This window comes from Coregonus lavaretus, assembly GCF_964263955.1.
Source record: "Coregonus lavaretus genome assembly, contig: HAP1_SCAFFOLD_352, whole genome shotgun sequence".
NCBI lineage: Eukaryota > Metazoa > Chordata > Actinopteri > Salmoniformes > Salmonidae > Coregonus > Coregonus lavaretus.
Window position 1 is genome coordinate 185,142 of NW_028164143.1, and position 25,899 is coordinate 211,040.

Below are 25,899 nucleotides of genomic sequence, written 5' to 3' on the forward strand. Positions count from 1 at the left end.
CAGCCGGTGAGCAGGATACTTGGATTGTGCATGATTAAGAGATTTAATAGCAAAAGCTATCGGCCTGGCTATGTCCTTCCCATCTTGCACTTGTGATAGTACAGCTCCCAAACCACTAGTAGATGCATCCACGGAAAGTAGAAATGGCTGAGAAAAATCTGGATGAACCAGCAGTGCCTGGTCAACTAGTGCTGATTTCAAAGCTTCAAAAGCGAGTCGACATTCGGCAGTCCAGTCTGCAGCAGTGAGCCTGCGAGGGGGACCAGGCCTCTTAATAATTAATAATAATTGGTCATTTAGCAGACGCTCTTATCCAGAGCGCCTTACAGGAGCAATTAGGGTTAAGTGCCTTGCTCAAGGGCACATCGACAGATTTTTCACCTAGTCGGCTCGGGGATTAGAACCAGCGACCTTTCGGTTACTGGCACAACGCTCTTAACCACTAAGCTACCTGCCGCCCTGTATGTATGAACTTCCTACCCTTGCCTCTCCTAGGCTTCTTCTGACCTGTAGTTAGCTGAAACAATGGCCTAGCAACCATGGAACAATTCTCAATGTAGTGCTAATAGTATACTACCATACCAAGGAAAGAACCTATTTTGATAGGAGACGGTGTGACACCATCAGCTTCACTCTCAGCTTCACTCTCAGTCACATTCAAAATGGTTTGAACTTTAGCAGGGTCAGTGGCTACACCCTCCTGAGAAATGATGTGGCCCAAAAACTTTACAGACCTCCTCAGAAACTTGCACTTAGACGGAGACAGTTTAAGGTTGTGCTCCTGCAACCGCTGAAAAACCATCTCAAGTCTCTGCAGACTCTCTTCCTCCGTCTTAGCAAAAACCATCAGATCATCCAAGTAACAAAGGAGACTTAGAACGTTTTGGTCACCAAAGATGGTCAGCATCATTCTCATAAAAGTAGCCGGGCTGTTGCAGAGGCCCTGAGGTAACCGATTGTACTCGTGCAGACCTAAAGGGGAGGAAAAGGCAGTGTATGTCTTGTCCTCTTCATGCAGTGGCACGTTGTAATACCCTGACGTCAAATCCATTGTGCTGAAGAAGGCATTACCTCCCAGCGCGGCCAGTACATCAGCCTGATGAGGCAGGGGATGAGCATCCTTTACTGTGCGGGCATTTAATCACCTGAAGTCAGTACATAGGCGCAAGTCCCCATTCTTTTTCCATACCAGCACCAATGGTGAGGCATACTCGCTGCTGGATTTTCTGACGATTTCCTTTTCCTCCATATCATCCAGTGTTTCCCTGAGTTTTTGGTAATGAGCTGGAGACAGCCTACGATAAGGTCATCGAAATGGGCGGTCATCAGTCAGCCGTATGCGAAGGCAGAACTCCTTTGCCTCGCCACAATCTAGGCTATGTCTAGAGAACACTGTGTCATACTTCCCAATTAAGTTGACAAGTTTATCTTTCCAGAACTGTGAAACTGGACACTCCTCAACAGACAGGCCTTGAAGTCCAAGATTCCTCAGTGTACTGTTGCCATTATCTACACTGCCACCAACTGAACTCTTAGCTGTCAGACTGCCATGTGATCTGTCACATTGAGCCTTTGCCACATTCTGATGAGCTGCTTGCTGCTTGACATCATTAAAATACTCCAATGCAATGCAAGGGTACACATCCGCCACTTTAGCATTTCGTCTCAGGGTAACTGGCGATGTTGTTGGATTCACAATCTTCACAGGGAGCCATCCATCCCCCCACAGAGGCGTAACTACTCTCCCCACTAGTATGTGTCGATTCACACAACGAGACGTGCTGGGCTCGACAACAACAGTACTGCCCACAGAGAGTTTTGTCTTTGGCGGTAGGCGGCCCCACACCAGATGCTCACTCATGGGTTGGAGCGTTACTGCTCTCTTCAACTTAATGGTGCCCACTTTATCTGGGATGGAGTCTCCTCTCCATCTCTCCAGATTTGACATCACACTGGCTAGAGGAACCTGGTGTACCCGCCACCCGCCAGTAGCTGTCATTTGATTTGAACTGTCTAATCAGAGACTTCAACACATTAGTTCCCACAATGAGTTCATCAACCTGCCCATCAACAATAAGCACTGGGACTACATAACAGAAGCCATAAAGTTGAATTTTTAAGTCACACATGCCCACTGGGCTAGTTTGTTCCACCACAACCCACCAGGATGATGTCTGAAGGAGCTAGAAAGTTCCCCTCTACCACTCCTGCCTCCCTCAACCGAGGTACAATATCTGCGCGCAGAGTAGTAGCCATGGACTCACTATCTAACATCCCCTTCAGCTCAACTTTATCCTGTACTAGCACAGTGGTGTAAAACAAACTGTCATTCTGATTGTGTTCTGAAAAATGACTGTGTTGTTCTTGGGTACTGACTCGCAAAAGTAAGAATAAACAGATTGGATATCATCATCAGTGGAGGAAAAATAAGAATGCCCCACATTGCCCTCATTTAGCAGACGCTCTTATCCAGAGCGACTTACAGTTAGTGCATACGTTATTAATTTTTTTCATACCCCCAGTGGGAATCGAACCCACAACCCTGGCGTTGCAAACACCATGCTCTACGAACTGAGCCGGCCATTCCCTCCACTACCCTAGGCGACGCTGGTCCAATTGTGCGCCGCCCCATGGGTCTCCCGGTCGCGGCCGGCTACGACAGAGCCTGGATTCGAACCAGGATCTCTAGTGGCACAGCTAGCACTGCGATGTAGTGCCTTAGACCACTGCGCCACTCACAGACTGAGTATTGCTGACCAGAGCCTTCTCTAACAAAGTCAAAACTTTCTTTAATGTCCCACCCTCAGATACAGATGGTGCCTGGTCTGGTTCACGGCCACATTGAGAAAAAGATGACACATTAGGTCTTTTCACAGGACCCACTCCCTCCTGAGGGCAGTCAAAAACAGCAGCAACCTGCTGTGAAAGTTGTGTTCTACATGCTTTACGTTCCCTTAACAGTTCATCCAACCAATCCTGTACCTCACTGGCTGTCCAGTCACGAATGGGTTTGCTCTTGAACACTTGGGCCAACTCTTTATCAGGACAGTTGCGTACAAACATGACTGCCAACTCTGAGCACTGATTGGGTAAGGTCCTGCCCTCACTCACAAGGTACTGGTCGGCTGCCTCTGCAGCTTTGTTAAGCCTAATCCAGAAATCTATTGGACCCTCATTAGCATATGGTTTGATTGAATAGAAATCAGCTAATGGCATACCTGAGCAGACAGTATCCCCAAAGTGTTGCTTGAAAACACTGAACACCGCCTTAACATCTGTGACAACAAGGTTGTTACGCTTCCAGACTTTGGTCACATCCCGTGCCCTCCCCATGAGCCTAGACATCACCTCCCCAACATTCCCAGACCCAGTGTAACCCCTCTTCTCTAGGTAGACTTCCATTAACTCCTCCCACTCCAGGACAGAGTACTTATCTGAGCCATCACCCCTAAAAAGAGGTGGAGCACTAACATCTGACTTCACAACCAGATTCAGCTTGGACGCATCAATAAAGGTTGACCCACACTGCTCAGGCAGGGGAAACTGCTGGGGTTGGTGAGGGGGACGGGCAGGAGAAAGACTTGAAACCCCAGGCTGCAGTAAACTCGCTCTGATAGATTCTCCTATCTCTGAACCAATCTGCTTAATAAGGTCACTAAGCTGACTCGGAGGCATCCCATTATCACCGAGTACTGTGGATGATGGTACTTCAAAAGACAGAGGTGGGATACCCTGGTCAGGTGGAACAAACAGCCTACCCCTCCCAGTGCTTGCAAACTCAGGACTAGCAAACGCTCTACTCCCAGGAGCTGACTGTACAATTGGTGTAAATGGAAGGACACCCCTCCCTCTACCCACACTAAAATCCCCAGCATAACACGTCTTATGGATTTGAGAATCTTCCATGGCTCAACAGAGCACTAAAATACAATGTAATTTAGTGCATTCAAATACCAAAAAAAATAAATGCAATAAACAAATTCATCCAAAACATACAAATAAGCACGAATACCTGTATCTAATGAATATGCTACATTCACTTTCACTGTTTACAGTATATATTCACTTACAGTAAGCCATCAACAAATTCACATGCGCAGGTCGTGCACCTCATCCACATGCACAGCTCCGGCGGTCGGCTTGAGCTGACCAGTCGGCAGGTCACGTAATTAGGACACTGCCACAACTGGAATTCTGATGGTTGGATAATTTTTATTCGACCTGCACACGAAGAGACAACACACAATATGTTAGCTCTTGGTGCAGCCACAGCTCTCGGGCACCTTGCTAGTTGAAGGTCAGGCAAAAGAGAACAGGTGCTGCATGCACACATTCAGTGCCTAACAACACACTATACAATACAAGTAAAATGATATACAACATAATTCTGACAAAATAAATGACATACCTGTACACGAAGAGACAACACACAATAGCTTAGCCCTTGGTGCAGCCACAGCTCTCGGGCACCTGCGTGAGCACATAGAAACTCACTGTCTAATCAGAGACTTCAACACATTAGTTCCCACAATGAGTTCATCAACCTGCCCATCAACAATAAGCACTGGGACTACATAACAGAAGCCATAAAGTTGCATTTTTAAGTCACACATGCCCACTGGGCTAGTTTGTTCCCACCACAACCCACCAGGATGATGTCTGAAGGAGCTAGAAAGTTCCCCTCTACCACTCCTGCCTCCCTCAACCGAGGTACAATATCTGCGCGCAGAGTAGTAGCCATGGACTCACTATCTAACATCCCCTTCAGCTCAACTTTATCCTGTACTAGCACAGTGGTGTAAAACAAACTGTCATTCTGAGTAATTCTCATTGTGTTCTGAAAAATGACTGTGTTGTTCTTGGGTACTGACTCACAAAAGTAAGAATAAACAGATTGGATATCATCATCAGTGGAGGAAAAATAAGAATGCCCCACATTGCCCTCATTTAGCAGACGCTCTTATCCAGAGCGACTTACAGTTAGTGCATACGTTATAAAAAAATGTCATACCCCCCGTGGGAATCGAACCCACAACCCTGGCGTTGCAAACACCATGCTCTACGAACTGAGCCGGCCATTCCCTCCACTACCCTAGGCGACGCTGGTCCAATTGTGCGCCGCCCCATGGGTCTCCCGGTCGCGGCCGGCTACGACAGAGCCTGGATTCAAACCAGGATCTCCAGTCCCCCAGGACTGTGTTGTGTTACCTGCTTGACAATAGTATTGATGTCCCCCAGGAGAGCAGCAGCAGGTTGCACGTTGTTCCCCATCTCCTCAGCACACAGATCAACCTTGACATTGACCTTGACATAAATAACGTATGTGGAACGTTACTACAACATACCAGCAACGACACGACAGGAAGAGCGCCGTGCGTGACACATGTAACAGCAGCTGGAGGAGTGGCCAAACCTCAAGCTAAACACAACAGAAATAACCAGGCAGCACCACATAATGCTAAGGCTGACACACACACGTTCCCTTTTATAAACCGGGTGACTCGAGCCCTGAATGCTGATTGGCTGAAAGCTGTGGTATATCTGACCGTATAACATGGGTCACGTTGAGGGAGGAGGTCAGAGACCTGGCCGTGTGGTGCCAGGATAACAACCTCTCCCTCAACGTGACCAAGACAAAGGAGATGATTGTGGACTACAGGAAAAAAAAGAGGACTGAGCACGCCCCCATTCTCATCGACGGGGCTGTAGTGGAACAGGTTGAGAGCTTCAAGTTCCTTGGTGTCCACATCACCAACGAACTATCATGGTCCAAACACACCAAGACAGTCGTGAAGAGGGCACGACAAAGCCTATTCCCCCTCAGGAGATTGAAAAGATTTGGCATGGGTCCTCAGATCCTCAAAAAATTATACAGCTGCACCATCGAGAGCATCCTGACTGGTTGCATCACCGCCTGGTATGGCAACTGCTTGGCCTCCGACCGCAAGGCACTACAGAGGGTAGTGCGTACTGTTAGGCTATGGTTCAACCCAGCACTCAGAGAAACAAACACGACAAAGGGAGTGGAAGAAACAAAATATTTAATAAAAGTAAAAATTGTCTTAGTCCAAAAACCACTGAAGTAAAGGAACAGAGTGGGCTAGTCGGCTCCGGAGGAAGGAGAGGCTGAGGCAGGCAGGCAGGCAGGCAGGCAGGCAGGCAGGAAGGCAGGCAGGTTGGGAGGTATGTCCGAAACTAAAGACAAAACAAACGACAGGTTAAGGAGAGTGGAGAGCCAGGCTGAAGACAAAGACAAAATACTTTACTGGTGAGCCAAGTTACCGCTCTGGTAAGAACAACGATCTGGCGCCGGTGGAGAGCCATGCCCCGGAATTAGTAGTGCAGGATGATTAGAGAATAGGATGCAGCTGCGTAGGCAGGAATCACTGGAAACAACCCGCAGCTGCACAGGAGAGGCAGATCCTGAGCCCGCCCCCTGATCCACTCCAGACACACCCACATAAAGGGGACAAACACACATACAGATACAACAGACACAGAGGGGACAAAACAAGGAGGAAGGGAAACAGAAAAGGGAGAGACAAGCTGCCCACATAACAGTACCCCCCCCTCAATGGTCGCCACCTGGCGACCCACCAGGTCTGTCAGGGTTGTCGTGATGGAAGTCCGTGATCAACTGAGGATCCAACACAAAACGCTTAGGGACCCAAGACCTCTCCTCTGGTCCATAACCTTCCCAATCGACTAGGTATTGGAGACCCCTACCCCGCCTCCGAGAGTCCAGTAGCCTACTGACGGTGTAGGCCGGATGGTCGTCAATGAGACGAACAGGTGGAGGTGGAACAGCCGGCGGACACAAAAGGCTGGAGGACACAGGTTTCAGTTGGGAGACGTGGAAAGTAGGGTGTATCTTCATGGCTGAAGGCAACTTCAAACGAACCGCAGCGGGGTTAATGATGGACTCCACCACAAACGGACCCAGGTACCGAGGAGACAGCTTGCGTGATTTGGTACGAAGAGGTACGTTCTTAGACGACAGCCAAACCTCTTGACCAGGATGAAACACAGGTGCGGGAGTCCTGCTCCTATCCGCTGTCCTCTTGTTCCTGTCGGTGGTCCGAAGCAACGCTTCCCGAGCATCGCGCCACACTCTCTGGCAGCGGCGGAGGTTCTCCTGAACCGAAGGAACAGCCAATTCCTTCTCCTGAGCAGGAAACAGAGGGGGTTGATAACCCATGGTAACTTCGAAGGGTGAAAGACCAGTGGCAGAGGTGGTGAGGGAGTTGTGGGCGTACTCTATCCAAGGCAGATGTTTGGCCCAGGATGATGGATGTTGAGCAGCCACACAACGAAGGGTTGCTTCGAGGTCTTGATTGGCTCTTTCTGTTTGACCGTTGGTCTGGGGATGAAACCCTGAGGACAGACTAACGGAAGCACCCAAAGCAGAACAGAAAACCTTCCAAACACGGGAAGTAAACTGTGGGCCTCTATCAGATACGATGTCCACAGGTATTCCATGGGGACGGAATACATGTTGGACTAGGAGGTCCGCTGTCTCACTGGCAGACGGTAATTTTGGTAATGCTATATAGTGAACAGATTTAGAGAATCTGTCCACAATGGTAAGTATAGTATCATTACCTTCAGACTTGGGTAGGCCGGTGACAAAATCCATGGCTATGTGGGACCAGGGACGGCTGGGAACTGGGAGGGGTAGCAGCAGCCCCGAAGGGGACTGATGGGAGGCTTTGCCCTGAGCACAGGTTGAACAGGCTGCCACAAAAGCCCGAACGTCAGTTTCCATTGAAGGCCACCAAAAATGTCTCCTAAGCAGCGTCAACGTGCGTCTCATCCCAGGGTGACCAGCAAAACGGGAGGTGTGAATCCACTGCAACACCTGAGACCGGACCGTCTCGGGAACAAAGAGTAGGTTGGGAGGTCCATCACCCGGTCCCGGGTCCGTGGCAAGTGCAGTCTTCACAAGAGACTCGATCTCCCACTGAACAGCCGCCACGACGCATGAGGAAGGCAGGACTGCCTCAGGCTCGCTGGTCTCCGAAGGGTCAGCAAACTGGCGGGACAAAGCATCTGGTTTAACATTTCTTGACCCCGGTCTGTATGTAAGAATAAAGTTAAACCTACTAAAAAACAGGGCCCATCTGGCTTGGCGTGAGTTGAGTCTCTTAGTGGCTTGGATGTAAGCCAAGTTCTTGTGGTCTGTCCAGACCACAAATGGCAGTTCAGCTCCATCCAGCCAGTGCCGCCATTCTTCCAGTGCTAGCTTGACCGCCAGCAGTTCTCGGTTTCCAACGTCGTAATTCCGTTCTGTGGGTGACAATTTTTTGGAGAAAAAAGCACAGGGGTGAAGCTTTTGGTCAGTGGGGGAGCGCTGGGAGAGGACGGCTCCCACACCTGAGCCCGACGCGTCCACCTCCACAACAAACTGCAGAGAGGTATTGGGGTGTATCAACACAGGGGAGGTGGAAAACAGTTCCTTCAAAATCCCTACCGCCTGCTCCGCCTCAGGGGACCACAGAAAAGGGACCTTTGGGGATGTGAGTCTAGTAAGGGGTGCCACCACTTTACTAAAACCCTTAATGAACCTACGGTAGAAGTTAGCAAAGCCCAAAAATCGTTGAAGTTGCTTACGGGTGGTGGGTATGGGCCATTCCGTCACTGCCCGGATCTTCTCGGGGTCCGCCTTCACCTGCCCGCTCTCAATGATGAAACCAAGGAACGATGTAGACTGTTTGTGGAACTCACACTTCTCTGCTTTGACGTAGAGCTTGTTTTCCAAGAGCCGTTGAAGGACTTGACGGACGTGTGACTCATGCTCCTCGGGTGACTTGGAAAAAACAAGAATATCATCCAGGTATACAAAGACAAAACGGTTCAAAAAATCCCTAAGAACATCGTTCACCATAGCTTGGAAAACAGCAGGGGCGTTTGAGAGCCCAAAGGGCATGACCAAATACTCAAAATGTCCCAGTGGAGTGTTGAAAGCGGTCTTCCACTCGTCCCCGGGTTTGATCCGCACAAGATGGTATGCGTTCCGCAGGTCAAGCTTGGAGAAAACTGTGGCGCCATGCAGAGGTTCAAAAGCAGAGTTGATGAGTGGAAGGGGATACTTGTTTTTAACAGTTATGTTGTTTAAACCCCTGAAATCGATACAGGGGCGTAACGACTTGTCCTTCTTTTCCACGAAAAAGAAACCTGCACCCAAAGGAGACGACGAGGGACGGATTATGCCCGAGACCAGAGAATCACCAATGTACTGCTCCATTGCCTCTCTTTCCGGTCGGGACAGATTGTATAAGCGACTAGAGGGCAAGGGAGCACCAGGAAGCAGTTCAATAGGGCAATCATAAGGCCTATGTGGTGGTAGAGACAGAGCCTTGTCCTTACTGAAAACCTCCGCTAAGTCATGGTATTCTTTGGGGACAGATGACAGATCAAGAGGAGCTGAGGGATGAGTTGGGTTACACTTAGTGGGGGGAACCGCTGACCTAAGGCACTCAGAATGGCAGTTAGTGCTCCAACTGAGAATGGTGTGACGTGTCCAATCAATTTGTGGGTTGTGAAGAGCCAACCAGGGGAAGCCAAGGATTAGGGAGGTAGCTGAGCCAGACATAACTCTTAGCTGAATGCTTTCACAATGATTGCCAGAAATCACTAGGGAAACGGGGGTGGTTTGATGAGTAATCTCCGCGAGGAGGCGCCCATCAAGGGCTGTAACCCGAATGGGGGTAGGTAGTGGCTCCAAGGGGATACGAGCTTGTGTAACGAACTGGTGGCTAATAAAGTTGTCTTCTGCACCTGAGTCTATGAGAGCTGAGAGTGGCAGGGAATGACTCTGGAAACGTAAGGTTACAGGTACTTGTAATCGGGGAATGATGGGTTCAGGATCTAACTCTGGGCTCGCAAGTAGACCCACCGTTACGAGCGAGCCTTGTCTTTTGGCCGCTTAGGGCATGTAGCCAGAATGTGTGTGGCGTCTCCACAGTACAGGCACTCACCCGCCTGGAGGCGCCGTTGCCGCTCTGCTGGAGGTAGTCGAGCTCGACCCACTTGCATAGGTTCCTCCTCTGTGCTCGGGATGGAATCAGGAACAAGAAGCTGCCGGCTCCGGGGAGGCGAGACTCGAGTGGTTGAAGGCTGGGGAACTCGTCCTCCTAGATGCGGCCGACCGCCTCTCTCCCGACGCCTTTCCCGCAACCGGTTGTCTAGCTTAATGGACAGGGAAACGAGAGAATGTAAATCATGTGGCTCGTCACGAGCAGCCAGTTCATCCTTAATGGCTTCATTCAACCCGTTTAGAAATGCTCCTTGAAGTGCCACATTGTTCCACTTGGAGTCCGCTGCCAAAGTCCAGAACTCAATAGAGTACTCAGCCACACTGTTAGAACCCTGCCTCAAATTAAAAAGTATCTTGGAGGAATTACCCACATGGTCAGGATGGTCAAAAACTGTCTTCAATTTAGCAGAAAAATCAGCGAAAGTCAATCCAGTCAAAGTTTGATTTGAGCACACAGCCTCAGCCCAAACCAGAGCTCTCCCTCTTAACAACCCCAGAACATAATGTACCTTAGAGGAATCAGTAGAAAATGACAGTGGTCTCTGCCGAAAAATCAAGTCACACTGAAGCAAAAATCCCCGGCACTTGTCCAATTCTCCATGGAACGGTTCAGGCGACGTGACAGGGGGTTCCCGATGGAACGAAGCCTGCATCATGTCCGAGGAACCAACTTGGGGTGCATCAAACTGGGGGTCAGAGAGAGATGGAGAACTGATAACAGACAAATTAGAGACTTGTGTAGTTAACTGAGTCACCTGGTTCAGCAGTTGATGATTATTTTCCAAAAGAGTCCGAATCAGTTGGTCATGCTGTCCTAGCAACGTTCCTTGAGCCTGGATAGCTTGTTGGAAGCTGTCTTCGTTTGCCCCGTGCTGTCTCTCTGTTGGGTCCATGGCCAGATCGTTCTGTTAGGCTATGGTTCAACCCAGCACTCAGAGAAACAAACACGACAAAGGGAGTGGAAGAAACAAAATATTTAATAAAAGTAAAAATTGTCTTAGTCCAAAAACCACTGAAGTAAAGGAACAGAGTGGGCTAGTCGGCTCCGGAGGAAGGAGAGGCTGAGGCAGGCAGGCAGGCAGGCAGGCAGGCAGGCAGACCGACAGGCAGGAAGGCAGGCAGGTTGGGAGGTATGTCCGAAACTAAAGACAAAACAAACGACAGGTTAAGGAGAGTGGAGAGCCAGGCTGAAGACAAAGACAAAATACTTTACTGGTGAGCCAAGTTACCGCTCTGGTAAGAACAACGATCTGGCGCCGGTGGAGAGCCATGCCCCGGAATTAGTAGTGCAGGATGATTAGAGAATAGGATGCAGCTGCGTAGGCAGGAATCACTGGAAACAACCCGCAGCTGCACAGGAGAGGCAGATCCTGAGCCCGCCCCCTGATCCACTCCAGACACACCCACATAAAGGGGACAAACACACATACAGATACAACAGACACAGAGGGGACAAAACAAGGAGGAAGGGAAACAGAAAAGGGAGAGACAAGCTGCCCACATAACAGCGTACGGCCCAGTACATCACTGGGGCCAAGTTTCCTGCCATCCAGGACCTCTATACCAGGCGGTGTCAGAGGAAGGCCCTCAAAATTGTCAAAGACTCCAGCCACCCTAGTCATAGACTGTTCTCTCTGCTACCGCACGGCAAGCGGTACCGGAGTGCCAAGTCTAGGTCCAAAAGACTTCTCAACAGCTTCTACCCCCAAGCCTTAAGACTCCTGAACAGCTAATCATGGCTACCCGGACTATTTGCACTGCCCCCCCACCCCATCCTTTTACGCTGCTGCTACTCTGTTAATTATTTATGCATAGTCACTTTAACTCTACCCACATGTACATATTACTTCAACTACCTCAACTAGCCGGTGCCCCCGCACATTGACTCTGCACCGGTACCCCCCTGTATATATAGCCTCCCTACTCTTCTTTTATTTTACTTCTGCTCTTTTTTTCTCAACACTTTTTTTGTTGTTGTTTTATTTTTACTTTTTTGTTAAAAATAAATGCACTGTTGGTTAAGGGCTGTAAGTAAGCATTTCACTGTAATGTCTGCACCTGTTGTATTTCCGCGCATGTGGCCAATAAAATTTGATTTGATTTGATTTGAAATGTATTTTGACTGTTCGAATTACGTTGGTAACCAGTTTATAATAGCAATAAGGCACCTCTGGGGTTTGTGGTATAGGGCCAATATACCACGGCTAAGGGCTGTATCGAGGCACTCCGCGTTGCATCGTGCTTAAGAACAGCCCCTAGACGTGGTATATTGGCCATATACCACACCCCCTCGGGCCTTATTGCTTAAATATAGATGTACTGTACAGCACTAAGACAGCCATGACATTATTTGGAGAGACCACAAAGACTTATAGAGAAGCTATATAATTGATAGACTAAATCCAATAGACTAAGTCAAATACCTTTATACCTGGTTACAATGAAATGTAGTTCACTATGAAATGACCTGTGACTAGGGTTGCAAAATTACAGTTACTTTCCCAAAATTCCCAGAAATCCCTGTTGGAAGATTCCAGAAATCAGAACGGAATAAGAAGAAAATCCGAAAAAAAGAAGGAAAAAAAAGAAACCCTACTGGTGACCTTTGACCTAGCTGGATGACCTTTACTTGGGTGTCAAACCTGGGGGGAAGGCCAAAGTGCAGGATCCAGTTGAGTCTGGCACCAAGTAGGACCACAACATCAGACTGGAGCAGAGCTCTGCAGTCCCCACCAAGACCATAGAACCAGGAGGATAGGAAGAGGAGGAGGAGGAGGAAGAGAGGAGGAGGAGGATAGGAAGAGAGGAGGAGGAGGATAGGAAGAGAGGAGGAGGAGAGCAGGGACAAAACAAAATGTAATGAAAAGAGGCTAGTTATAGGAGTAGTGTAGTTGTTTGATTGACACCAGTTTACATTGACATGACCTGGCCAGGAGAGACTAGTTATAGATAGGGATTTCAGGAGTTTCGTGGTCCGTTCAAATGGTCAGGGAAATTATTGGTCCTACTTATACAGTCAATGGTCTGTACATGAATATGATGCCAGCTGAGAGAAGGAGAGGCTGACCTGGAGCGGGCAGCAGCAACACAGTTGGGGTGATCGTCAGGCAGCACCCCTTTACCCATGGGGGTGGGCAGGAAGGGCAGGTCACACCCCTCCACCAGCTCCTTCAGAGCCCCCTCTGCTCTTCCATGGGCTGCACCTGCAGAGGGACACAGACAGAGGGCACTGCCACACGGATTTCAACAGACTGGCCTTCACAACTGGGATGCATTCAGCTGAGCAAAACGTTGTGCAACGTTCAGATAGAAATATAGCATGTAGAACGAACGTGCCTCTCGGACAGGTAGAATGAGAAATCATGTCAACAACATTTGTCGACTGAACGTGGCCCTATTTTCGACTGAACCGTGGTACATTTACATTTTAGTCATTTAGCTGACGCTCTTATCCAGAGCGACTTACATGAGCAATTAGGGTTAAGTGCCTTACTCAAGGGCACATCAACATATTTTTCACCTAGTCGGCTCGGGGATTAGAACCAGCGACCTTTCGGTTACTGGCACAACGCTCTTAACCACTAAGCTACTTGCCGCCCCGGCTGTGGTACAGTGCTATATGTGTTACAGTGCGTCTCACCTGGCTATTGATCTCTCCTGGACAGACGCACGTAACATAACTGGAAGTAGCGTCTGTCAACAGACTGGGATGTGACAACTTTGTTCCGGTACGCTGATTTTTCACCACTAATCATTTGGACAAATCCCGATTTCGCAGGTACTCGCATCTTTTCAATTTCAGAAGGGTAGGGGACATTTGGCCCATAAACTTGCCTGAAACTTGCAGAGAGTTTCCGTTTAGGGGGGTGGAAACTTCGCAAGTGGCGTTAGTATCTTTCTCTTAACATCTCCCCAGACCTTAACCAAGTATCTGACGCAATTATGCAACATTTTAGTTCTGTTTCCCCCAGATTATCTGGCTATTAAAAAAGCAATGCCTACATTTGCCAATGATGAGTAAAGGCCGTTTGGCTCCTTTCAGGACCGCCAGTGCTTCTGTGATCGCCATATGGTCAGCCATACTCACAGGAGGAGGTGGACTACAGGGCACCTCTCTGACAAAGGAAATAATAAATAATAGGTCAAACATTAAACATGTTACCTAGCAACTGTATTGCATATGTAAATACATCATGAAGGTCTATCGAGGCTTATTGCTATTCTCTGATGAGAATATTTTGATATAGTGCTATATTTTCTAAGTAATTTAATTTCTGGTTCACTTCAGACGTTAAAAGGTATAACAAAATAAAATAAAAATGACTACGGTGATGTGAATTCAGAGGTATACATATTCAACAGTAACGCATTAGTATACATTTTAAATGGATGAAAGACAGTGATGGCCACTAACCTGGCTCTGCTCCTGTCCAATTTAGCATTGACCATGTCCCCAGATATGTCTACGTATACAGCACCTGGACGTCCATACATGCTAGTGCGTGCTGCCTTAGACAGACCAAACACCCTTCCATTCAGATCAATTAAGGCTGTGCTGTGCTCTTATGAAGCAGTTAAGGTACCTTGCTAAGCTGGAAAATTAGAGGTCAGAAAACAGACAATTGCAGGTGATACCAAATGATATGAAGAGGACTACACAGAGGGAGTCAGAGTAGACTGTATACCTTCTCTACCACTGAGGAGATCATATCCAGACTGCTAGACCTAGCAGAGAACTTACTGTACAATCTGCATGCCTCCACCTGACAGAGAAAGAGGACCACAAATAACAAATGATTTCCTCTTTCAGCAATTAAACTGCTAGGGCCAGTTTCCCAGACAGAGATTCTCTATTGAGTTTGCTTTTTAGGTCATGACTAGGCTTAATCTGTGTCCCGGGATACCATCCCCTAATGTTCAATAGTCAGAAATGTCATGGTTGAATCGGTACCTGTGGAAACTCTTGAAACGCCCCAGTGGTCTCTTGGTTTTGATCAGAGGAGCCTCCAATAACAATCACAGGCCTACAGAGAGAGAGGTATCACACAATGACATCAACTGACAAGCTGAGATAGTTTGGAGTCCTCAGATCATTTTTTGCAGTGTGCGGATAGCATCCCTTCTTTTGAAAGGCCACTGAACATGAGTAGTAGGGTCTTCTGTTTGTGGAGTTCTAGCATACCAGCAGTTCATGTTAGCATTGGCCATTGCACCAAGTGAATGGATGAGTCCCGGTCCAGACACAACCAGACATGCACCTGGACTGGAGAGGAACAGACAGACAGAGGGAAAGACAGGAAGACAGGCAGACAGACACACAAAGGGTCAGACAGACAGGCAGACATAATTAGCAATGCAAAAAAGCTATGAAACTGACCCTCACACACTACACGCTCCTGTAGTCTATGTAAGGGTAGTTAATATCACATGATTTGGGGAGAGCTGGTTTAGTAATAAAAAGGTGGCTTAGGGCTTGTTCATTGCGCATTCCCACATACTTGATTCCTGAGGCTTGAGCTGCCATAGCTACTTCAATGACTGGAACACCAACTATTCCAAACATATATTCTACATTCTGTAGAGAGATACATGTAGATACAGTATATTTACATTTTTTAAAACATTTTTAGTCATTTAGCAGACGCTCTTATCCAGAGCGACTTACAGTTAGTGAGTGCATACATTTTCATTCTGAATTGTATATGAATTGTTACAATGTAGTTTAGATTTTCTTTGCATTGACACACACATTGGCATGCATCAACAAGGGTGTTAACACAGAGCTGCCAACTCTCACGCTTTCGCTGTGTGACACACGTTTTTGCCTGTTTTCACACGCACTCACGCCACACATCCAATTTCTCAAGCAAAAAAAATCGGCAGAGACTCGTTCGTTCCTTTTTTCAAACTCCCCGACGGTAGATGGCGCTGATGAGCGCCAATGAACCATATGTGCTGCACCCCGAAGTTAGCGACAGAAGAAGAGATACCATTGCCGTGAAAGTCAACATAAGATGAGCAGGTCACTACCTTTTTTTTTTTTTTGTCATTTAGCAGACGCTCTTATCCAGAGCGACTTACAGGAGCAATTAGGGTTAAGTGCCTTGCTCAAGGGCACATCGACAGATTTTTCACCTAGTCGGCTCGGGGATTAGAACCAGCAACCTTTCGGTTACTGGCACAACGCTCTTACCCACTAAGCTACCTGCCGCCCTGAAGAAGTCTGATAAGAAGCTGAGCTGAGACTAGGTATGTAACAATGAAATGTCGTCCAATTGAATACTCACTCTCTTAAACTTTAAATCTTGAAATAAATTATTTGTTTGTGCGTGTGAACATGATTTAGTGTGGTGAATGTAAACTCAGCTGATTTCGAACAGGTAAGATGTATTCCAAAGAATTTAACATAAATACAGGAAATGTGTGCAATAGAAGTAGGTATGTTTTTGTAACTGAGAGTAGAGTTATTAAACCAACATGACCATTTTAATTGTTTAAGGTTTCAAAGATGTCCCGTAAGAGACCTTTGCCAGGACAAAAGCGAAACCTTTTATTTTATTTAAAGAACCAGCCAAGTGAGAAAAGACAGACAAACACACTGACAGAACAGCCAGAACGATTGATAGAAACGACAGGACAACAGACAGAGGAGCAACACAAAGGACAGAGAGAGCAGGAGACAGGACAGACTGACAAACAAGCAGAGGAGCAACAGACAGGACAGATTGACGCACATGCAGAGGAGCAACAGACAGGACAAATAGAACAACCAACAGGGCAGATGGAAGAAGACACAGAGGGACAGAAAGAAGAGACCCCCCCAATCCAACAGCAGGGCCAGAAGAGTCGTGCTCTGGCTGGAGCAGCAACATATAGATCCATTTTCAAAAATGAGTGGACCTCTTCATGGCCATTTATTACCAGAGGGAGCCTCAACATGCACTACTGGTGTGCAGTCTGCCGTATTGAAAACTCATGTTGCCACCAGGGTGTGACAGATGTAGTGCGCCATATAAAAAGCAAAAGGCCACCAAGATAAGCAACGAGCTCTCCTGTCCACAGCCACAATATCCCAATATGCAATGGCCGTTCCATCTGTTGGGGGTATGTCTGCACAAGAGGTTAAGGTATGATATGTGTAATGATTCTGTCAAGGTTCAATCAAGAGTTTTGTGTTCTAGTTGATCACGGTAAAGTCATGGTTGATAGTTTTGACTAATTTGTGGTTTGTATTTCAGTGTAGTACAGTCCAGTTTTCTTAATTTGAGATCTTAGTTGCTGAATGTGTTTTTTACCTGTGCCCTATTATCGCAGGCGTCTATTTTAAATAAACTATGGTATTTTGGGAGGATTAATAATTTTTTATTTCTTACAGACAAGAAGGGCTGAGGTCAAAATGACAGCTGGGTTGGTAGTTCACAACGTCCCCCTAGCCTTTGCGGACCACCTGGGGCCTCTCCTAAAATAATGTTTCGGAGATTCGAAGACAGCGCAGGAGTACAGGTGTGCCAGGACTAAGTCATCCTGCATTACCAATGAAGCACTCGCACCATATTTCACACAGGAGCTTGTGAAGGAGATGAAAAAAGCCCCGTATACCCTTGTTACGGATGGGTCGAATGACACTGGTATTTCACAAACTATTTGAGATTTTTCTCATCTGCAAAACATGTGCTTTGTGTATTTTTAAACATCTAATAACATGAACATCTGTATGATTCTAACTTGTCATTATAGGAGTGGAAAAGATGAACCCGCTTACTGTCCGGGTCTTCATGGGCAGCAAAGTTGTCCACCAGTTCTTAAATATGTGCACAACAAGTGGGAGGAGATGTGGGCCAGCAAGTGAGATCTTCACCAAAATTAACTCCACCATAGAGGAGCATGGCATCCCTTGGGAGAACTGCTTTGGTCTCTCAGTTTACAATGCAGCTGTGAACATTGGACCACGTAATTCCATTGCCTCTAGGGTGCTCCAGAAGCATTCCAACACCTATATTCATGGTTGTCCTTGTCATGTGGCACATAACACCGCCAAAGCTGCAGGAGTGGGATTTTTTAAAGATTTTTTAAAGTGAGTTAAGGCCTGATTTATCTTTACATGTAACTTTTTATTTGTATCCTAATTACATGCATTGACTGAATGCGTTACGATTGATTTATGCATTGCAGGTGTCCGGTTTTGATTTGGAGGATATGGTAGTGGACATCGGTTACTGGTTCAAGGGTAGCACAAATCGGAAAGGATACCTGTCAGGTATGCATGTTTGATACTATTAAGTGTAATACTGAAATGCTGAGCTGTAGAAAATATATGATATGGATTTAATGTCTAAAACAGAGTTTTGTGAGCTCCATGAAGCGGAGTACATGGAGGTCCTCCTGCATATCTCGGTCCGTTGGCTAAGCCTTGAACGTTGTGTGACCAGGATCCTGAGGCTGTATGAACCTCTGGCCAGCTACTACAAATCTGCTAGTATGGTCATCAATTTTCAATTTCATTATGCAGCAACTACATGGATTGTTAGTCACATACTTGTATTAATGACAACCTCTTGTTTTGTGTTATTTATTGATTGATTCAAGATGAAAATCAGGCCAGGTTCAAGAGACTTGTGCAGACATTCACTGTCCCCATGACAGAAGTGTACCTGCTGTTCTTCCAAGCCACCGTACCAACTTTCACTTCTTTCAACTTGCTGCTTCAGAGAGAGCAGTCATCAATATTTTTGTTACATGATGAGGTGGGATTGGATTTTGCAGTTTTTTTCCATTCTGTGTTTCTTGCTGATATCTGCAGGGGTCCTCTAAAACAGGTTTCACCTACTATTTTTGTAAATGTCTGTTATAGATGGTGAAATTCGTACGCAAGCTATGTTCCAAGTTTATGGTTCCAGCAGCTCTGCAGTGCCATGAGGAGCCTTGTGAAATTGCCTTTGAAGAAAAGGCAAACCATTTACCAGGTTAGTATTTGACTATTATTATGATCAAACACTGTGATATGTGATATTTAGCCTTGTACATTATACCGATATGCTGTATTGGGTTCACAACCAGGGCTAAAATTAACAGATTACTCGACGAGGGTGACATCACACCACAGCAGGTGGATTCATTCCATGAAGCTGTGTTGTGTTTCCTGACAAGTGCTGTGGACTATGCACTTAAGAAGCTGCCACTGGAAGAGCCACTGATCAAGCACGCACAATTTGTAGATGTACGGCAGAGGGCTGAAAGTGACATCGAAGATGTCCTGTACTTTGTTGAAAGGTTCGTTTTTTTTCTCTAATTATTGTCTTTCATCTTAGCTAAAATACCCTGTGTTTTATGATGAGGTGTGTTCACTCCTAAACTGCACATGAGATATTCTTATGTGGCTTCTCCTCAAAGATGTGTATGAACTGCTGCTGGTTGATGACTATATACCTAAAACGTAACAACTTGTAACTCTACTTTCATAAATAGGTTTCCCCATCTCCTCCCATACCATTGGCCAGAGGAGCATGACCTTCTGGGTGAGGAGTTTCTAAATTATCAGACCATGCCAATGATATCCCTGCAGGACTAAACTGAAATGGAAAGCTTCTGGGCTGAAATGGCAACCCGGAAGCATAATGTAATTTTTTTTTCCTTTTTTGTCTTTTCTTTTGGCAGGTGTGGCTTGGCTACATCTGTTGCTTAAAATTGTTGCATGCATATATGTGTCATGCATGTTTCAAATTATGCATGTTTTTATCTGAACTTTGTTAATGGATCAACCTACAGTATATTCACAGTATTAATCAATAAAAAATCAAGGTATGTTTTTCCATTGTGTTTTGGTGCATTTTCCATAGGTGACAGGAGCCAAAGAATTCGAGAGGCTTGCTGCCGTCGCCAAGCTTGTCCTGGTGTTGCCCCATGCAAACGCAGATGCTGAGAGGGTGTTTTCAGTTGTGGGACTGAACAAAACCAAGAGAAGAAACAGCCTAGCATTGGATGGCACCCTGTCCTCAATAATGACCATAAAGATGGCCAATCTGGAGCCCTGCTTCAAATGGGAGCCCCCCTCCGATATCATCAAGGCCTCCAACAAGGCCACAGGCCAGTATAACCATGCCGACAGATCATAGACAAGAGGCCCATTTGAGATGAGCCAGGTCTGCGCAGAATCGATTACCAGCGATCACCGCCCAATGCATGCTGGTTAGATTTGTGTCCGACTTGATCCCGACTTTCTCTGACGTCATGCACACGCGGGCAACGATAACCTCATGAGATCAAGGCAGCCGCAGTTCTGAGATGCAGGCAGTGCAATTGCTTTTCACCGACTGCAGGACCCAGGCGGACCCAGGACAAAAACTCACTATGTTAACATATGCTATTCCACATAAACATCTAAATGTTTTTCTACAACAATATTAATAGTTAGCTATACCAGTGCAATGACCTATGGCACACTTTCACAACTCGTAGTGCTACATTCTCACTGCCAAGGACATGATCAGCGACTAATATATTCTTAGCAACACGGTTACACAGTATAACACTGTTTTATATAAATTGCACACACTTCACCTGAGCTTTTAGTGCCTCTGCAATGAGCTGAGCCCCAGTCACATCTTCCATTATTATTGTCGAGAAATCTGTTCAAAGTGCAAACGCGGTTAGCAATGCTTTCTTGGACTTGTTGTTCAGTAGCTTATAAATCGTGTTTAGATCTCTTGCAAATCATTAGTTTTTGTCTGCTTTCCAGCATGCATTACATGAGTAGCTTTTTCTTCTTCAGTGGGGTTTATAGACAGTTGGCATCCAACGTTATGGTGCATTACTGCCCCCTATTGTACAGAAGTGTGGACATGAGCCGTGCAATAGCAGTCATGAATATTTAATAAACTAGTAGCATTTTTCTTTTTTTATTGCAAGAAATACATAATAAGCCCTCATTATGTGTTTATAACTGCACTTAACTTAACACTTAACTCAATTAAGTCATTATGAGTGTATGACAGTATGAACCCCAGGGTTGTGGGTTCGATACCCACGGGGGGGCAGTATGAAAAAAATATATATATATATATAAAAAAAGAATAAAAATAAAATAAACAAATAAAAGAATGTATGCACTCACTAACTGTAAGTCGCTCTGGATAAGAGCTTCTGCTAAATGACTAAAATGTAAAATGTAAATACTCCTGAGTGGCGCAGTGGTCACAACGCCAGGGTTGTGGGTTCGATTCCCACTGGGGGCCAGTATAAAAAAATATATATATATCTATGTATTCACTAACTGTAAGTCGCTCTGGATAAGAGCGTCTGCTAAATGACTAAAATGTAAATGTAAATGTAAATGACTTGAGTGTATGCATTATAGATATAGGCTTTTTTTTTTTTTTTTTTTTTTGTGTGTCATTTAGCAGACGCTCTTATCCAGAGCGACTTACAGTTAGTGAATAAATATATATATGTATATATTTTTTTTTACTGGCCCCCCGTGGGAAACGAACCCACTCCCCTGGCGTTGCAAACGCCATGCTCTATCAACTGAGCTACATCCCTGCCGGCCATTCCCTCCCCTACCCTGGACGATGCTGGGCCAATTGTGCGCCGCCCATGAGTCTCCCGGTCGCGGCCGGCTGCGACAGAGCCTGGATTCATAGAAAGTGTTACAAATGTTCTCCTGTCATCTTATAGGAGATCCATTCATGGATTTAGTTATGGCTTGAGAATGTGACTGGTCTACGGAGTTCTCCTTTATGTCTGTCTTTGTATGTGACAACAACTTTTCTGTATTATGTGTATTTCCACAATCAATAATCATAAACGGTACTTCACTATGAATACTTTTGACTATGTGATTTGAAGTACTTTACCGTTATCTTGCACATACATGAAGACTACTATAGACAGAAATCAATGCAGTAATGTTTTATTAAATAAAGGCTCTGATTAAAATATAATATTAATAAAATCAGGCATTTGGCTAATTCTTCTTCCCAGAAGCTCCTCTGAATGGTTTGGAGATGGCTCTGGAGAGAGCGTGTAACACCCTGACTATGAGTGGGCGTTTACGGGACTGGGACTCCTGGGGAGCAGGGGCCGGTGTGGTTGTCAGGTCCTCCTTGGGAGGGGAAGTGGATGGAACCTCTGGAACCTCACACTCAGCATCTGTCATAAGAACATTTCATAATCAGAAAATGAATGTGTGTGTTTGTGTCTGTCCGTCTGCCTGCCTGTCCGTCTGCCTGCCTGTCCGTCTGCCTGCCTGCCTGTCTGTCTGTCTGCCTGCCCGTCCGTCTGCCTGTCCGTCTGTCTGCCTGTCTGTCTGTCTGCCTGTCTGCCTGCCTGTCCGTCTGCCTGCCTGTCCGTCTGCCTGTCTGTCTGTCTGTCTGTCTGTCTGTCTGTCTGTCTGTCTGTCTGTCTGCCTGTCCGTCTGCCTGCCTGCCTGCCTGCCTGCCTGTCTGTCTGTCTGCCTGCCTGTCCGTCTGCCTGTCTGTCCGTCGGTCTGCCTGTATCTGTTGTCACTGTTTTAACAAGCTTGTCATAGGGTGATACATCAATATGACATTATCGATGCTTATCACTTACCCTGTGAAATATGAGTCTCTCTGAGACGTTTGGTAGGCAGTGCATCCTGTTTAGGGTGGCTCTTCGGTTCCCCTTTTGTCTTGAACAGCTGTTGACAAAACACATCAGGACAACTGAGCCTGTGTAAAATACAGAGTGTGCATCCCAAAATGCACCCTATTCGCTACGTAAGGCACTACTTTTGAAAAGGGCCCATAGAGCGCTGGTAAAAAGTAGTGCACTATATAGGGAATAGGGTGCCATTTGGGACATAGCCATTGACTCTCTCCCATGTGTATTAGGATTGCATTACAGCGTCCTCACTCAACCTCCTAAAGACAATGACAACAGTTTTGTTCTAATGCTGAGAGACAATAGGGGTGTAGTGAATCTGTAGGGTAAAATTCAGCCCTGCCTTACAGATGTAATCTCAAAACACAGAGCACCCTACCTTAATCATGATCTTTGGAAACTTATGCATTTTCGGTAGGAAACGCCACTTCCTGTTCTTCTTAGTCTCTTCCCCTCTGGCAGAGGGAAGGCGGGCCATGCCGTCAGCCTTTACATCAGCCGGGCTAAGGCTCCTGGCAGGGAATTCCTCAGTAGCATTAAGGTCAGCTACAACACCATGAGTGATGTCACTTGTGGCATTGCTGGTGTCTGAGTGAGAAGAGCACGCTAGTGTGACCGACCTGTGTACAATAACTGGGAGAAGAGGACGCAGCCATTGAAGTCAGTCACTGCATCCCAAATGGCATTCTCTTCACTTTATAGTGCACTACTTTTGACCAGGACCCATAGGGTCTGGTCAAAAGTAGTGCACTAAATATGGAAGAAGGTGCCATTTTGGACACAACCAGTGAATTTTACATCATAAAACGCAATGTATTGAGCATCATGTTACAATTAAGTCCTATGCAGATGAAAAGAGGTACTTTCACTTACCATCCTCCATTGTAGACTTGGACACATAAGTCAGGCTGTCCATCACCACGTCTGTCATCAACTTGATGACCTGATCCAAAACCATTTCAGCTGATGGTGGCAAAGGCCTTCCCATACACTGCCCCAGGAGTCTCCTAACAGAAGTCTGGGCAAAGTTGTAAATGAGCTCTGAGGCATCGTCCTTTGACAGCTTCCTCAGGGCTGGTTTAGGCAGCGCTGGTTGAGAGAGGCTTCTGTGGCCAACCATGGATTGAAGCTGACGGTTTATGGTTATCTCCTGAATGAGACCATGGACCTTTGCGATCAGGTTGCCAGATGCACCTTGAAGGGCTTCAACTGACAGGAGCCTATCCAGATGTTCTTCTGCTGAAGTCATCTCTGGGTCGTCCGTCTTCAATGTGTCCATTATAGTTTTCACTATGATATTGGTGTCAGATATGTTTATTTCTTGTTGGCTCACAAGCATTGACCGTGAACCTGTCTCGTCCATTGCGATAGAGGTATGGGATTCTGTCCTTGTGATCTCATCGGCAGCGCTCATGTCAGGCAACTGGTCAAGGCTCTCCAGTACAGAGTCTAACATGTTAGTGGCTATCAGACACTCCTCACTTGCAATCTGCCCAACAGATGAACTCTCAGAGTTGGCCACTCTACACTTGATCACATTTAGGATCAAGCTGAGCGTCTTCTTTGCAGTTTTGCTAAAGCCTTCTTGGCTGACTGCCACTGTTACGTCTTTTAGAGCCACAAGAGGTTTGCAACTTTCACTCAATCCACTGCCGTGGAGAGGAGAGGCTCTCTTCAAACTGTTGTTGCTCACAACTGACATACTCCTGGTGGGCAGAGTGACATCCTCACTGCATGTGTCAATTACATGGTGGTCTGTTGAAGAGCCACTCGAAGACAGAAGGGTTTTAGACCTTTTAGCCAAACAGACTTTTGACAAAGGCTTCTCACTTCTCACAGACGGAGGGCGGCTCCTGTCCTCAACAAGAGCAGTGTCAGCGGACTTAGAACGTCTGAGTGTCTCCACAGGGGTGGAGTCCAGCACATATTTGGCTGTGGTGACTGACACTGGTGGAAAAGAGAAAAAGATGTTCAGTCTATCCTTTACTCTGTGGTACATGGTTTGAGCAGCATCCAATAAGTTGTCAAAGACAACTCTGGGTTTGAGCTGGAACTCCAGCTTTTTCTCTCCTAGTGGGAAGGAGTCTGCGTCGTCCACAGTGTACTGGGATACACTTTCAAGGTCTTGCATGATAATATTTACTATATCTTCGGCTGTAGAAACCGCATGGTGTGAGAAGGTGGTGCTAGGCATGCTCTGTAGCAAAGAATGGCTGGCTTTGCTAGCAGCTCTGAGAATGGTCTCATTCACAATGTGTTTGGCCTTAGCTCGGAACTCAGCACTGTGAAAGCTCTGGATAGAAATGTTAGAGGTTCTGCTGGCTGCACTAAGAGATCGCGTGAGTGTGGCAATCTCGGCTGACGTCACATCACTCGAAATGGTGAGGTCCTCCAATTTCGAAATTATCGAGTCCAACTTCTGGTTGAAGTCGAAGGATGAATTTGACGTGCTCTCCCCAACGGAAGCGGAGCAGTTTTCCTTTGAAGTGTCCACCCTCAGCACCGAGATCACCTGTTTGATTACCCCTTTAGTGCAGGTGTCGAGGGTGAGCTGGTAGGCTGAGGCTGAGGACTTAGAAGGGGTCTTACTGTCTGTCTTCTGTACAGGAGACACTGCCAAAGTGGCCTCAGTTACAGGAGATTCCTGCACAGTGGCCTCAGTTACAAGTAGTCCAGTTGCAGAAAGCTCGATTTGCACAGGAGTATTTTTTCCCTCAGTGAGATGGTGGGAGGTGAACAGCTTCCTTAGTTTGTCCAGGGTTTTGGTATAAATCTTCTGGGAACCTGAACTCACTTCCACCCAGAACATTTTGCGACCTGATTTCGTACGCTTGGAGGCCTTATTGACCTCATATACCTCAAGCAGGTCGGAAATAATTCCACCAAAGAGATCAGAGGATGCCTCCTCAATATTCTCTGAGGAAACATGGACAGATAGGATTTCCGACAGTTTCCCACAAGTGTCGGTTTTATCCAGCGCAGCAGTATATGTCACAGCTGCATCCTGAATGACCTGAGTGATGCATTGCTCAGCTTTGACAATATACTCCTCCACTGGTTGACCATGGAGGATGTCAACTTTATCAGCAGGGAGCTCCTTCTGAATACTCACATTCTCCTCTGATGGGCATGGGTTGTTGAAGATAATGCTCTCAGTGACCATCTTAGAGGAGGCGAGAGATGAGTCGAGAAGCAGAGATCTGTATATTGTCGAGGTGGACATCTCTGGGTGCTTTATCACAGCA

General features: G+C 46.6%; 1 protein-coding gene and 1 long non-coding RNA gene across 2 annotated transcripts; both read right to left on the reverse strand.

Moving 5' to 3' along the window:
- Positions 1-5,208: 5,208 nt before the first annotated feature.
- LOC311117429 (2-hydroxyacyl-CoA lyase 1-like) lies at positions 5,209-23,612 on the reverse strand (the record flags this gene model as incomplete). Its single annotated transcript, XM_084192363.1, has 10 exons — positions 5,209-5,292; positions 12,651-12,756; positions 13,104-13,239; positions 14,039-14,151; positions 14,451-14,545; positions 14,722-14,799; positions 14,988-15,060; positions 15,219-15,294; positions 22,604-22,691; positions 23,598-23,612. Coding segments are annotated over 10 exons (864 nt in total), but the record flags the coding sequence as incomplete, so codon positions are not given.
- On the reverse strand, positions 10,996-11,502 carry LOC311117428. The gene is made up of 2 exons (XR_014611627.1): positions 11,266-11,502; positions 10,996-11,178 (listed from the first exon to the last, which is right to left on the reverse strand). It is a non-coding gene; the product is annotated as an uncharacterized lncRNA (long non-coding RNA).
- Positions 23,613-25,899: the final 2,287 nt, after the last annotated feature.